This window comes from Nyctereutes procyonoides, unplaced genomic scaffold (genome assembly GCF_905146905.1).
Source record: "Nyctereutes procyonoides isolate TBG_1078 unplaced genomic scaffold, NYPRO_anot_genome, whole genome shotgun sequence".
Classification (NCBI taxonomy): domain Eukaryota; kingdom Metazoa; phylum Chordata; class Mammalia; order Carnivora; family Canidae; genus Nyctereutes; species Nyctereutes procyonoides.
In genome coordinates this window covers 44,366,552-44,380,164 of record NW_026575139.1, presented here as the reverse complement: position 1 = coordinate 44,380,164, position 13,613 = coordinate 44,366,552, and the positions used below count along the sequence as shown (strand labels likewise).

The 13,613-nt window shown below is 45.6% G+C and overlaps 1 protein-coding gene across 2 annotated transcripts in view; it reads right to left on the bottom strand.

The window, feature by feature from the left end:
- Positions 1 to 13,613, bottom strand: part of NID2 (nidogen 2) — a 61,609-nt gene that overhangs the window by 35,200 nt on the left and 12,796 nt on the right. For both annotated transcript variants that reach the window (XM_055303757.1, XM_055303756.1), the window contains exons 4-5: positions 10,797 to 11,515; positions 357 to 506 (exon numbers count right to left, since the gene is read on the bottom strand). In XM_055303757.1, coding sequence (XP_055159732.1) covers positions 357 to 506; positions 10,797 to 11,515 — 869 coding nt within the window. The remainder of the gene's footprint in view (positions 1 to 356; positions 507 to 10,796; positions 11,516 to 13,613) is intronic.

Below are 13,613 nucleotides of genomic sequence, written 5' to 3'. Positions count from 1 at the left end.
CACAATTCCCAAAACTCGGTCTTTAGCCATCTTTGTGATGCTGTCACCAAACAAGTAACCATCTACATACAAAACAGACCTGTCTTCGATTTCTCTTCTCCCATCCTCCCACTCTCCCATCCATTTTGACTCTAATGAGAGCTGGCAAAGAGGAGAAAAGATTTCTGGCTAATCCTCAAATTGGGAAATCAGCCCAAATGTGTTCATTTCTCAAACATTTATTAAGCACTTGCAAGTTGGCAGTGCTTTGATTCAAGCAGGGGAGATGCAAGGTCCATAAGCTCACAGCAGCAGTTGGAAACTAGCGAAAATACCCACGGAACAGCCCCCAGTCCAGTCAAGCCTGTATCCCTTACCTGCTGGTAGACAGTGCTTCCCGTTTCCGTAAAACCTGGACTGGCAGTGGCAGCAGAAGCCAGTGGTGTAGTCCGTGCAGAAGGCATGCCGGGAGCACTGTCTGTGGTTGTGTTCACAGGTTTCCTTGTTGGCAGCATTATACGTGAAGACTGGAAAGTAAAAACAAACTTGCGTTAAAAGGACTAAGTGATTCCAGCATCGTTGCTGTCAAATTTCATTAGGGACACCACATCTACTCCATAAAATCAGTTCAGATTGTAATAAACAAGTAGGTTGATGTTTAGGAGACAGGAACAACATTCAACCCAGGGGAACTCACTTACTTGGTCTTCTGACAAGAAGTACTGCTGACTGCTCCCATCTGGTCTCACCACAGAGCTGGTGAAGTCAGAGGAGGCTGCACCACTCACCACTCGGGTGGGGGTGGTGCAGGAACATAAAAGCCAACCAGTAAGCACAGGTTAGGCCAACCTGCGCAAAGCTGCCATCTTATGAACCTACAATGGTCACATAGCAGCAGTTCTTTTCTTTTTTTTTTTTTTTAGAATTTTTTTAATTTTTTTATTTATTTATGATAGTCATCACAGAGAGAGAGAAAGAGAGAGGCAGAGACACAGGCAGAGGGAGAAGCAGGCTCCATGCACCAGGAGCCCGACGTGGGATTCGATCCCGGGTCTCCAGGATTGCGCCCTGGGCCAAAGGCAGGCGCCAAACCGCTGCGCCACCCAGGGATCCCCATAGCAGCAGTTCTATGTGGCTCAACCTGAGAGCAACGACCCCGAGAGGAAGACCGAAGAGAGAAATAACAAATGTGGTCTCAGGTCCAAGAATGCTTTTCTTCTAGGGGACACTGACCCTAGAGAGAATAACTTGTAGCTTCTCACTGCCCAGGGAAGTAGATTCTCTTCTGAATAGGGCCTTCAAGGGCACACCCCCTAAGGAAAGTGTTTGGAGAGGGAGGGAGGAGGGGGAGGGAGAGGGGAATGCAGCTGTTAGATGTCCTATGCCTTTGCAGGGTTTCTGGTGGCAAGTATGGCACAAGCAAGATTGCTGTGCAGTATAAGACAGTGGGTCACAATCACAACTCTTCTGGGAGACTCCAGTGGACCAGTAGTATTCCTTCCATCTTCCACTTATTCTGCCCATTAATAAAAAGGCAGCCATCTGTACTCCCAAGAAACAAAGGAACTGGGGCAGAGGCCATTGTCCATAAAGGAAATGACCAAGGGAGTGGAGTGTGACTAGAGGACGTTAAGGGAAAAGAGAAGGCTCTCTCTGGACACCAGGGATGATGTTAATCCGAGTGTGGCCACCAGGAGGCAAAGTGGCCATGCACACCTGGCCTCCACCTTCCCCGGGGGCAAGAGGGAGTTGGGAGACTCCGGGAGCCCAGGGACAGCACAGAACCCCAGTGCTGGACTCTGTTGCTGCTGCTGCGAAGTGCCAGCTCCCAAGGAAGACAGGTACCCTACTCCTAGGCAAACCTAGGTGGCAGCTGTGCTTCAGATGTAGGTCTGATAAAGAGGAAACCAGAGGGTAAGGAAGAAATAGAAAGATCAACAGGTAGGCACACAGGATTCCAGGGAAGAACAGAAAACAAACCAACAGAGGGAAGATGTAGCACCACGGTAAGTCACAACACAGCCAGAAAGGGACTTATCAGCAAGTAAAAATCGAACAAAGTGAACATTTAAATAGTGTTTCCTCTATGCCAGAGACTACTGTGAAGTTTATTAAGGCTTTCAATTTGCATGTGAGCAGGGGCTCTTTTTATTCCTGTTCTGCAGATAAAAGATATTACTCAGCCATTAGAAATGACAAATACCCACCATTTGCTTCGACGTGGATGGAACTGGAGGCTATTATGCTGAGTGAAGTAAGTCAATTGGAGGAGGACAAACATTATATGGTCTCATTCATTTGGGGAATATAAAAAATAGTGAAAGGGAATAAAGGGGAAAGGAGAAAAAATGAGTGGGAAATATCAGAAAGGGAGACAGAACGTGAAAGACTCCTAACTCTGGAAAATGAACTAGGGGTGTGGAAGGGGAGGTGGGCGGGGGGTGGGGGTGACTGGGTGATGGGCACTGAGGTGGGCACTTGACGGAATGAGCACTGGGTGTTATTCTATATGTTGGCAAATTGAACACCAATAAAAAATAAATTTATAAAAAAATAGTAATCACTGAACAACAACAAAAAAAGATATTAAAGGGACATTCCTGAAGTCACACAGGTGGTAGGTAGCAGAGTTGGAATTTGAACCCAGGAGGTCTGGCTCCAGATTCCTAATAGCTGTGCTCCAATGGAACTCAGGTACCTAGACCATGAGAGCTAGGTTAAGGATCTGATCAGGTGCTTGAGGTTGATCAGCATAGGCTTCAGCAAGTAAGATGTGAGGCATACTTTAGAAATCAAGCCTAATGGTAGGAGATAGCAGAGATGCTCCAGATGGGGATTACAGCAAGCAGAGAAAAAAAGCATAGGAGGAGCATTAACTTTCGGGCAGTACTTGACTGCTGCTTATAGATTGAGAAAGCAGCAGGCTGAGGGGCTGGCAGGATGGTAATACAGTTTAAGTGGAATATCTGTGAACATCATGAGAATAAAGTCAATGACTCAAGACTTGCTATATGGCCTTGATGATACAGCTGACAAATTTCAGTTTGATAAACATAAAAATTTAGCCATAACTCTGAACATTTTTTTATATTTTTAAAATATTTTATTTATTTATTCACGAAAGACACATAGAGAGTGAGGCAGAGACACAGGCAGAAGAAGCAGGCCCCATGCAGGCAGGGAGCATGACGTGGGACTCGATCCCTGGTCTCCAGGATCATGCCCTAGGCTGAAGGCGGCGCTAAACCGCTGTGCCACCCAGGGTGCCCTGAACATTTTTTTTGAAATAGGAAAGTGATCTAGAATTCGCATCCTTCCCCCACCACCATCACCACAAAAACCAGAATGGATATTATAGATGCTGTTGTGAAGAAAACTACGTATCACTGTCTACCATTGGTTTAAGAAGTCTGTGGGGACCTAGTTTGAGTAAAATAAACCAAGGTAACTGGTCAGTCTTGGGTTTCTCCAGCTCCAAAGGTAAGCGCTTAGTGAAAGCAGCACACTGGTAAGTGCTCAGGGCACTGCCTCAGGCAGGACTCTCCTCTAGAACAAGGTGGGGAGGGACATGGCATAGGGGATTACAGTGGGGGGGGCACCCCCACCTCTAGAACTCAACCTTGGCCACAGCTCAGGTGGCTCTGTGCAATCCGCAGAAATGCACTATTCCTTCCTCTCTAAAATCAGGGTGACACACTTCTCATACTTTCATCGCCAGAAGCCACACTTTTTCTGAACATATTTCTGAGTACCAAGGTAAAAAAGCAATCTGATACAGATCTAAAGGGTAGTCATTTTCAGGTTGAGGAAAAAGAAAACCAAGCTCTAAACACTGTTCTTCTGAATTAAATTGTGAGTTTATATTATATTCCCTCTATTTGTTATTTGGTGAAGACGTGTCCTTGCACTCAGTCCCCTTTGCAAAAGAGTCATCAAACAGACACCTGGGACACGGGAAGACAATAAATAGGGAGAGTGGGTTAATTTAGCTAAAAAGGCTCAGGCATGGCTTTCATATGGGCAACAGGAGAGGAGCTTGGTAGTGCAGCCAGCAGCTTACAAAGGCAACTGTGCAAAAGTTTGAGCTGACTGCCATCCAGACTGCACTTTTCCTCACAACAAAAAACACTGGTTAGGCTTCCATGAAAGACCATAAGGAGGCTTAAACTATTATTATGACAGGTTAGTGGTCATTGGGAAGCTGGCTCGGGGATATTCATAAGCAGTTTTGTTCGAGGGGAACATTGAATTCGCAGGATGGAGCTTGTTGCGTCACAGATAGAAGCTCAGCCTTCCAGCCCCAGGACAGCTACACAGGGAAAAGACGGGTTCACTCCTAATGGGGAACACATGTTTCCCTTAGGATGGCTTTTCTGTGCCTGCCTCCACATAGATGTGCACACAGATGCACCCCTTACAACAGCTCATTAGGGGAAAGGTAAATGCCCGTTGCACTTTTCTTTCATTTATTAATGCAGCAAATAATGTGAGCTCTCTGGGCACCTGGGTGGCTCAGTGGTTGAGCATCTGCCTTTGGTTCAGGTTGTGATCCTGGGGTCCTGGGATGAGTCCCACATCGGGTTCCCTGCAGGGAGCCTGCTTCTCCCTCTGCTTTTGTCTCTGCCTCTCTCTCTGGGTCTCTCATGAATAAATAAAATCTTAAAAAAATAATGTGAGCACTCACTAAGGGCCTGGCTCTGTTCTAGGAATTAGAGACACAGCAGACAAACATTTGTACTGAAGCTTACATTATCCTAGGCAGCAGTGAACAGACAGGTAAATTATTTAGCACAGATGTTAAGAGTTGTGCAGAATCTTAGGGAAGGTCAAGAGGGCTGATGGGGAGGGGACTTCGTTCTTTAGAACAGCAGGATCAGAGAAGACCATGGGAGAAGGGGGGGTACCTCCGGGCAGAGGCTGGAGGCAGGGACACTATCAGCAGGACACAGGGGGGCTGGGAGAGGAGCAGGGGCAGTGAGAGAAGGCTGGGGATGTATGGGCCAGTTGATGGAGGGCCCCCGCAGGTCATAGGATGGAGCTGGGCCTCAGTTCGAGTGAGAAGGGGAGCCACTGAGCTGTCCAGAGCAGAAGAGTGACAACATCGGACTTAAGGATACCTCAGAGAACGAGCCAGTAAGTGGGTGCCAGCAGTTGGAAGTGCTGTTGGAGAGGAGAGGGCCCAGATACGGAATATTTTGAAGATGGAGCTGACAGGGCTTGCTGATGGGTTGGATGGAGCAGAGAACGAGGGCAGAAAGGGAGAGAAGGCAAGAGCGAGGGAGAAAGAGAAGACAGAGAGATGTCTATGGTGACTTTCACATCTCGGTGAGCTGCCGTCTCCTGAGACAGGGGCACCGTGGCGGGGCAGGCTTGTGAGGGATCCATTCCAGCAACAGCTTGGAGGCATCAGGGAAGCTCTGCTGCCTCCCACAGGACTTAGAGCCTCAGCAGGGCACCATTCAACCAGGCAGAAGGAGAGCTGGCATTTCACTGTGGGTTGGGGAAGGGGGATCACTGCATCACAATCACCTGAAGGGCTTGTTAAAAATGCGAATTCCCAGGGCACATCTTAGCCCTACCAATTCAGGCTCTAGGGGTGGAGCCCAGGTATCTGCACCTGCGCCACTCCCCAGGTGGTTCTTATGCCCATAGGTAATGACCTTCGGGACATCTGTAAATTTTCCATTTAAGAGCTAGAGAATGCTCATTAACGTGCGTGGTTAATGAATTTCATCTGACAGCAGCTCCTGGGGTGGTGGGATTTCAGGGAATGCTCTCACATTCATTCCTGGCCAGCTGAGCAGGAGGACTCGGTGCTTATTGCCCACTCAGGCCCAGATCCACAAGCATGCAAAGTGAAGATCCTTTAGTGGAGGGAATCCAGAAGCCTCGAAGCCAAATCCCCTCCCTGAAGAAAAGGCAGAAATGGACCTAGAAACAGGATCCCACATGCAGCTATCAACCTCAGGCCAAATTTCTATGGGAAATGCAGATAGATCCAAAGATGCTGAACTACTTGAAGGTATAGAGTCAATGTCTGAATCTCAGCTGGATGAGTTGTGCGATGAGTGTGTCCCAAAACAAAGTGGCAGTTTTCTCTTTCAGTCATCATTTATATGCTTCTCCACATCAATTTTGGATATATTTTCTCACTTCTTTCTATTCTGGTAAATAGATATCATCTCCATTTTACAGATGAGAAAACTAAGGCCCATGGAAATATGGTCTTCTGGCTCTAAGTCCATGCTCTATTACACCGGGCAGTACTCAAGTGTGGCCTTTGGAATCACCCAGGGACCCTGGTTTAAAAATGCAGATTCTGGTTCAGAAGGTGGAGAAGGGGTGTGGAAAGTGGCATTTTAAAGAAAGACCCGGGTGAATCAGAGGCAAGTGGACTAGAGTCCATACATTAATAAATCATTTTTCTTCCATGGCCTCCTGTCTCCTGAATTTACCCACAGGCTGCCTTCCAGACCCTCCTGGGACCCACTCTCTGCCTGGAAGCACCTGTCCCAAAGAGTCAGAACAGTAGAGACAAGTCTGCTGGTGACTCAGGGTACAGCAGGAGGATGGAGGCCAGCCAGTTTTGATGTGATCAGTTTGCAAAGGCTTTGTTAACTGGTTAGACAGTAGCTGAAGCAATCGTCACATAAGGACTTTTACATCATTTCTTTTTCCCATTTAATGCTTCTTCACTCATATCCTTAATAGAAAGAAAAATGGGGCGGGGATACATAAGAGAAAAGAAGCAAAGGCATTACCAAAGTACTTGAGATGTGTCCTAATTGGAAGTTACTCATGCATATGGAAACCTCTCTGCACTGCTTTGGATCTGTCCTTCACCTTTCCTTTTGCCAGCAACATTTAAGCACCTGTTTTCAGCCTTGGGCCTGGCCTGCCCCCTTCTCTAAGAGCTCTGATGGAGCCACGTGGAAGGGGACAGTGGGCAGGCTCCAGGCACAGTGTGCGAGAAGAGAGGGGACAGAGGGCTCCCAGCATGGGGCTGCCCCTGGCAGCTGGCATGACTTTTACTTTTGACAGCTTTCACTGTTCAAAAAAGGACCCACATTTTCACTAAAGGAAAGATCTTCCTGTTTCCCTGCCTTGAAGAATGATTAGTAAGAAAAACCACATCCAACTTTGTAAATGAAAAACAGTGGCATGCTTTTTCCTCCGGTTTTCATGTGTGTTTATTTCGTGTGTGTGTGTGTGTGTGTGTGTGTGGTGTACCGATGCTGCTTGGACAAACAGTTATTAGGATCACCAGCAGGCTCTCCCTTGCAGGTGTCTTCACTAGTTACTCTTGGTGTTCACAGACCCTGAGCACCCTGGAGGTGTACCCAGGAGAGACGCTTTCTCCTCTGGAAGGTCGGATGGGGAGGCAGAGCCTGTTCTAATTCATCCTGAGGTGGAAGCTGCATGAGTAACACATTCTTGCAGCCTTTCCCAAAGCCAAAAGTCGGGTTGGACTAAAAGCCACAGGGAAATCCCTGTGACAGCCTGGGCTTTCCCAGCTCGACTGCCATCTAAGTAGGAACATGAGGATCCCACAATGGAGTCTGTATGAGTAGGTTTTGAAAGCCGGGTGTCCCTCCCCTTTCTAATTCATGCAGACTGAGGCTAGATGAAGCTCCTGGTAGCACCACCTCAGCAGGTGTAAGAATATCTAAGAGCTCTGGAAGTCATGACCCCTGCTCCTCACCACACAGGCAGACCCGGTCAGCTGTAATTCTGACCTCTCCACCCACCCCCTCATCATCTCTCTCTCCATCTCCATACTTGTCAGTCCTCTGTGCAGACTATTTCCCCAGTTTCCTTCTCAGACCCTGAGCCCATGGTCCAGCTCAAGGCCCTCCTCCGTCACAAAGACTTCCCAGACCGCAGGGACACGTAGGGCTACCTTCTGTTGTTACCTTACCACCTGTGCCAATCCTTCCATGGCTTCCTTGCCTCTTACTCAGACAAATCGCTCCGTATTTCCAGGCTTCAGTTTCTCTGTAACATGGGAACAATAAGAGTATCTACCTCACAGGGAAGCTCAGAAGAGTGACCATGGCAGCACAAACTAAAGCAAGTTCCACTTAGCAACCCACTGGGTATGTGGTAAATGCCAGGCAAAACGTCTACTAGTGTTTCAGTCAGAGAAGGACATGCAGTAGGTGCTCATGTAACTTTCTGGGTTGTCGACAAGCTACTGGAGCTCCCTGGAGTCACAAGGCACCTCAGACAGGATGCTTGCATTTCCACTTTATTGCTGGTTCTGTGGTCTATGAGAACAGAACAAAGTGAGTAATACACTTGAGGACAGAACTAGAATGTGGTTGGGACATTCTTGCGTGGTGTACACATGTTCTGAAAAGAATCTAGATTTCTCAATAACAAGAAGAGCCTCTAAAAAGAGTCCCTAAGGGGAAAAATTGAAAGGGAGAGAGATTTGGGGGTTCTTTAAATCTTAATATCTTCATTTGGCAAGATGACTTCTAAGTTTAAAGGGAAATTAAAATGCAATGGGCTTGGTGCCTTCCATATTCAACTTTAATTCTCACAGCTACGTCATGAGGTCTACATTTCCTCCATTTTATAGCTGAAGAACATGAGGGTCAAACAGAGTATACATCTTACCAAAAAACACACAGCAGAGCTGGGAATCAAGCTCAAGTCCACCTAACACCTAAAGCCATGCTTCTCTACTCCATCAGTAGAAACAGCCAGGCAGGATGGCTCACAGCTGGGCACTTGTAGGCAATTTTCTGTGTGAGTCTCCACCATCCCCACCCACCAGCTGTCCCAGAGGAAGTCCACACAGACCTCTGGGGTGCCAATGTTTCATCTGAAAAAAGAAAATGTCATAACTGCATAGTCCCATAAGCCACACAGTCTTCCTAAAACCTGAGGGGAAAGCAGAAGCTTGCCCATTTTCCCTCTGTGCTTTCAAGTTTCCAAGTCTTTCTCTGTGCTTTCTAACATGCTGTTGCTGATTTTGTTGTTGTTGTTGTTCAAACATTTCTGGTTGGATTTTCCCCCCTAAATGTCGTAGTGTATTAACCGGCTTTTTCATATGCATTCTGCCATTTTTAAGACGTCAGGAGTAAACGCCCTCCAGCAGCTGGTAAATATCAGAGTTCATGCCCCAGAAGGGTTATGGCTGCCGCCTCTGTTCTTGACTCTCCTTAAGCCTCCTCCCCTATTACTGCAGCGAGCTTAACCTCTCACAGCTCAAAGCAGGCTGTGCAGCCCCTTCTTCTTAACTCCTTAATAAATCACTCCACAGATCTGCTTAATATTCCAACCTCTTCCCAGGCCAGGAAGTCACAAGGGAAGAGACCATTTTAGGATTCCATCTTTACCTCAAAATCCCTTTACTATAAATCTTTGATACTTGGCTTTACATTTTCTTTAGATATACAGAGTTTTCACTGAAAAGTCAGGAGGTTGTCATAAGGAAGTGAAGGTTCTGAAGCCTTCCGATAAAATTCACATCTTGGATTTAACTGAAATGTGGCCCTACAGCACAAAATAAAGCACGGTGATTCAACAAGCCTATTGGCTAGTCTCTTGCCATCCCTTCACCCTATTCCTCCTGTTTTAAATCTCCTATAGTAACAACAGCCACAATTTATTAAGGATCAGTTAGTGCAGACACTGAGAACTTTGTTATCTCATTTAGTCCCCTCAGCAAATTTAAGAAAAATCAGGGACTTGGGGGTTCCATGAGTGCCTCAAGCAAACACACAAGCAAGCAAAGCATCTAGGATTCAAATCTAACTCTGACACCAATAGCTCTCCCTCTAATCATTACACGAGGCCACTTTCATCACAAAATCGTTTCTTTCCTCCTAGAATAGGCACATCTTCAAACATATTCTTGCTTGATCCCTACCACGGCAGAAGAACCCAGAAGGCCCTCTTTGCTAGGTCCCGACTTGTTTTTACTACAAAAGAATGGGAAACAGAAAAGGTGGTGGGGAAGGGGGAAAGCGGTCCTGAAGAATGCTTTCACCTCTGGCCCCTTTCCTCCTCTTAGAGGTCAGAAGAGCAATCCCTGGAACAAATGGGCTCAGTTGCCCACTCACATGTTTACATCCCTGATTGGAAAGAAAGAACCAATGTGACAAGTCTTAACAAGGAAAGGAAGGCGACATGACTTCGTGTCTGTATTAATTAACCACTGCCTCCTCTCAGCATTTCTTTTCTGGCCCCTCACTCTGGTCAGTGAGTCATGAAATGAGGACAAGACTCCAGGGAGGTGAATACCACAGCTGCACAGCCATGAACCAAAAATGACAAGACACAGGTGGTTAGCAATTTTCTTTCCCCATGGGTCTCCTCTCCCACACGCCACCGAGGCATCTCTCACCAAGAAGAGCACACGCGTTGTCCCATAGTGGAGTACGAATCTGGAATGATCCTCTGAGCCAGCATAAGCAGTCACTTAAAACAACTGCCTTAACCCTTTCATCCCTGTAATGTCTATGAAACCCCAGAACGTTTCACCTTTGCTGAACTTTCAAATTGAAATACTTCATTACACTTGAGAGCATAGCTGGCCCGAGCAACCTAGTTCTTCCCCACTTGCTTCATGAGGCCCATTTGTAGAAAACATTATTAATGGTCAAGAAATTCCAACAGAATCTGCCTGCCAAGATTTATTTGGCAAAGGAAAGCTACTCCATCTCCTGAAACATAGGTTTAAAAGTCCATTCCAATCTTCATTTTTCTAAACATCACACCAACTCACTTGAGAGAAAAATTGCAACTCTGTGCAAACCAGCATTTTAAAAATGAAATCCCAGCACCCAGTCTTCTCAGGCACTTACCCTCCGTGCTGGAATCAATGACATCTTCCACACCTAGCACTTGCCTCCTCTGACCCAGTGGAGTATGAGCTGGCATGGAGTAATTCAGAAGAACTGCCTTTCCTTCAGGATGGGCTGGAGGAACATCCTCTTCTGAAAGCGGTGCCCCTCTACCTGGATGGGGAGGTGGGGTTCCCCAGGTAGGATCCAGTGAATCGCTTTCTATCTCTGATGGGGCTGGGCCTCTGGTCCCTGGCTGTTCAGAAGACTCCACTCGGCCATTTAAATCTGGAACATCTCTCCCCTCTAGAACTCTCCCCTCTTTGGTTTGAGGGTCCAAGGTGGCAGACTCTGTTTCAGGGTAGGATTGCCCATCACTAGCTGTCAGATGCGGCAAAGGGGAGGCTGGAACAGAATCTGGTGGAGATATCCCACCTCCTCCAGGTCCCAGCTCAGCCTTCGCCTGGAAGGAAACGTCAATACTGCTGTGGCCATTCCATGCTTCCTCAGGTTCACTCGGGGGGTATTCCACTTCTCCCTCATTCTCATCATAATAATCCAAATTGTCCTCAGTGTAGTCACTTTCCAGGGCTGCCTCAAGCCTGAAGGACTGCCCTGGGGGAGGTGAAGGGTGGGCTTTGGTAAGGTCTCCTCCAATGGTGGCTGGCCTGATATTGTCCAGTGGGGAGGTGCTGCCGATATGAAAAGCCCACACTCCAGGAATCCCCAGGTTGCTCTGTCTAAATAAAAAGGAAACGGTGCATAACAAAAGTGTCCACTTACCCACCATCCTACAATGGTGAGCAATTTATTTCAAAACTGAAAGACTATTAAGATCAGATTCAAAGTTTTCCCTAGTATAAAACCAAATAGAACCAGGCCTACATGCTAACTAAGAGGACCATACTGAAATTTTGACATTAGGTTTCAGAATGCTAGACCATCAAGTTAGAAATCTCTAAAATTCACATATTTTGTCTAAAATCTGGCTATTTGAAAACAAATAGGGAATGATGGAGTATTTTATGTTTTCTCTACTTTTAACACGCTTGGGAAAATGTATGCTTAAAAATCTTTGCCAAACAAATAATAATGACACATTATTGTACATAATTTTGAGACTTAGTGATGTCCTGGATCCTTAATGTTGAGATTGACTTTAAAATACTTAAAAAAAGATGAATATGGTGAAATATCAACAACTCTAAATCCAGGGGATGAGATTTTGGGTGTTCATTTACGTATTCCCTCCATTCTTCTGTGTATTTTTGAAAATTTAAATGAAAAGTAAAATAGAATATTAAATTGAGGAACATTCCTACAATTGAAGGTATAGAAGGACTTTCTAAGAGTAACAAAGACCTAAAATCATAAAGGAAGAGACTAACTTTGCCAACCCTGAACTTACAGCTTCTAGATGGTAAATAGCTTTAAAGATGAACAACTGGACAAATATATTCACATCATATAAAAGGATTAATATCCTCATTATATTTTTTCTTATTTACGAGCTCTCTTTGCAAACATTCCAACAGAAAATAGCAAAGGACAGGGGCAGAGAAGTCACAAAGATAGATAAATAGCTATTATACTACTAATCAAAGAAATCAGAATGAGAGAATAACATTTACACTGATCAGATTCACAAATATTGAAAAGAGGGCTTCTGGGTCGCTTAGTCAGTTAAGCATCTGCCTTGGGCTCAAGTTATGATCCTGGAGTCCTGGGATGGAGGCCGCTGTTGGGTTCCCTGCTCAGTGGGGAGTCTGCTTCTCCCTCTATCTCTGCCCCTCCCCCTGCTTGTGCACTCTCTCTCTCTCTCTCTCTCTCTCAAATAAAATAAATAAAAACCTTTATAAATATATAAATAAAATAAAATATTGACAAGCTATTGATCACAGCTCTATCTTGTGAGGACATACACTGGACATTTCGGAAGGGCAGTATGTTCCTGTTCATCAGAATGTTCAACTGTGTATAGCTTTTCTCAGCAATTCTACTCTTAAGAAGTTATTGTTAGTGGAAATGAGAATCTGAGCAACGTGTGTTCTGCTGTTTCTGCAATGATATTTATAATGAGAAAAATAAAAAAAAACATGTTAAGTGTTCATCAATAAGTTATTATCTTAATGGTATAGTATAACTATGATGCAGTGTTTTGTAGTCTTAAAATGATTAAAAGAAAAAACACACGTATCTTCCTGAATGATACCTATAAAATAGTGATAAATGGGAAAATGTCGCATGGATAGCAAAAGAACCATATTGGTTTTTAAAAGTTTCTGCATGGTCCTACAGTCCTCAAATAACTAACACTGGTTATCACGTGAAATGGGTAGTGATACTGGGTAATTTGTGCTTAAAGTCTGTGCTTTCTTTTTTATGTTAAGCATGGATTATACTAAAGAAAAGTCCCTCCCTCTGTACCACATCTTTCTCTGTTCTCATCAAGCAAGTTGGAGATCTCTAAGAAGCATCAAAAATACAAACTGAGGGCAGGCACTGACAGAGGTAAATGCGAGCGCTGCGTGTGTGTGTGTGTGTGTGTGTGTGTGTGCATGCGCATGTGTCTCCTAGTTCCAAAGGGTCTTTATCACCGCAGTGAGGAAGCACAACTGCTTTTTCCTGCAGGTTGTTTGGCCCCCATTGCCTCCTGTACCCTGAGTACTGCTGGCACTCTTTCCAATGCTCTGGAATTGTTGATCTGTTCGTGTGTCGCCCCTACCAGAGTGCAGGTTGTTAGTGTGTGCGGGGCCTATGTTTCAGACATCTTTGTATTTCAAGTGTTCGGCCCATTGTGATCTCTCAATAATGTGTGAGGAGAAGAGAATCTGTGGA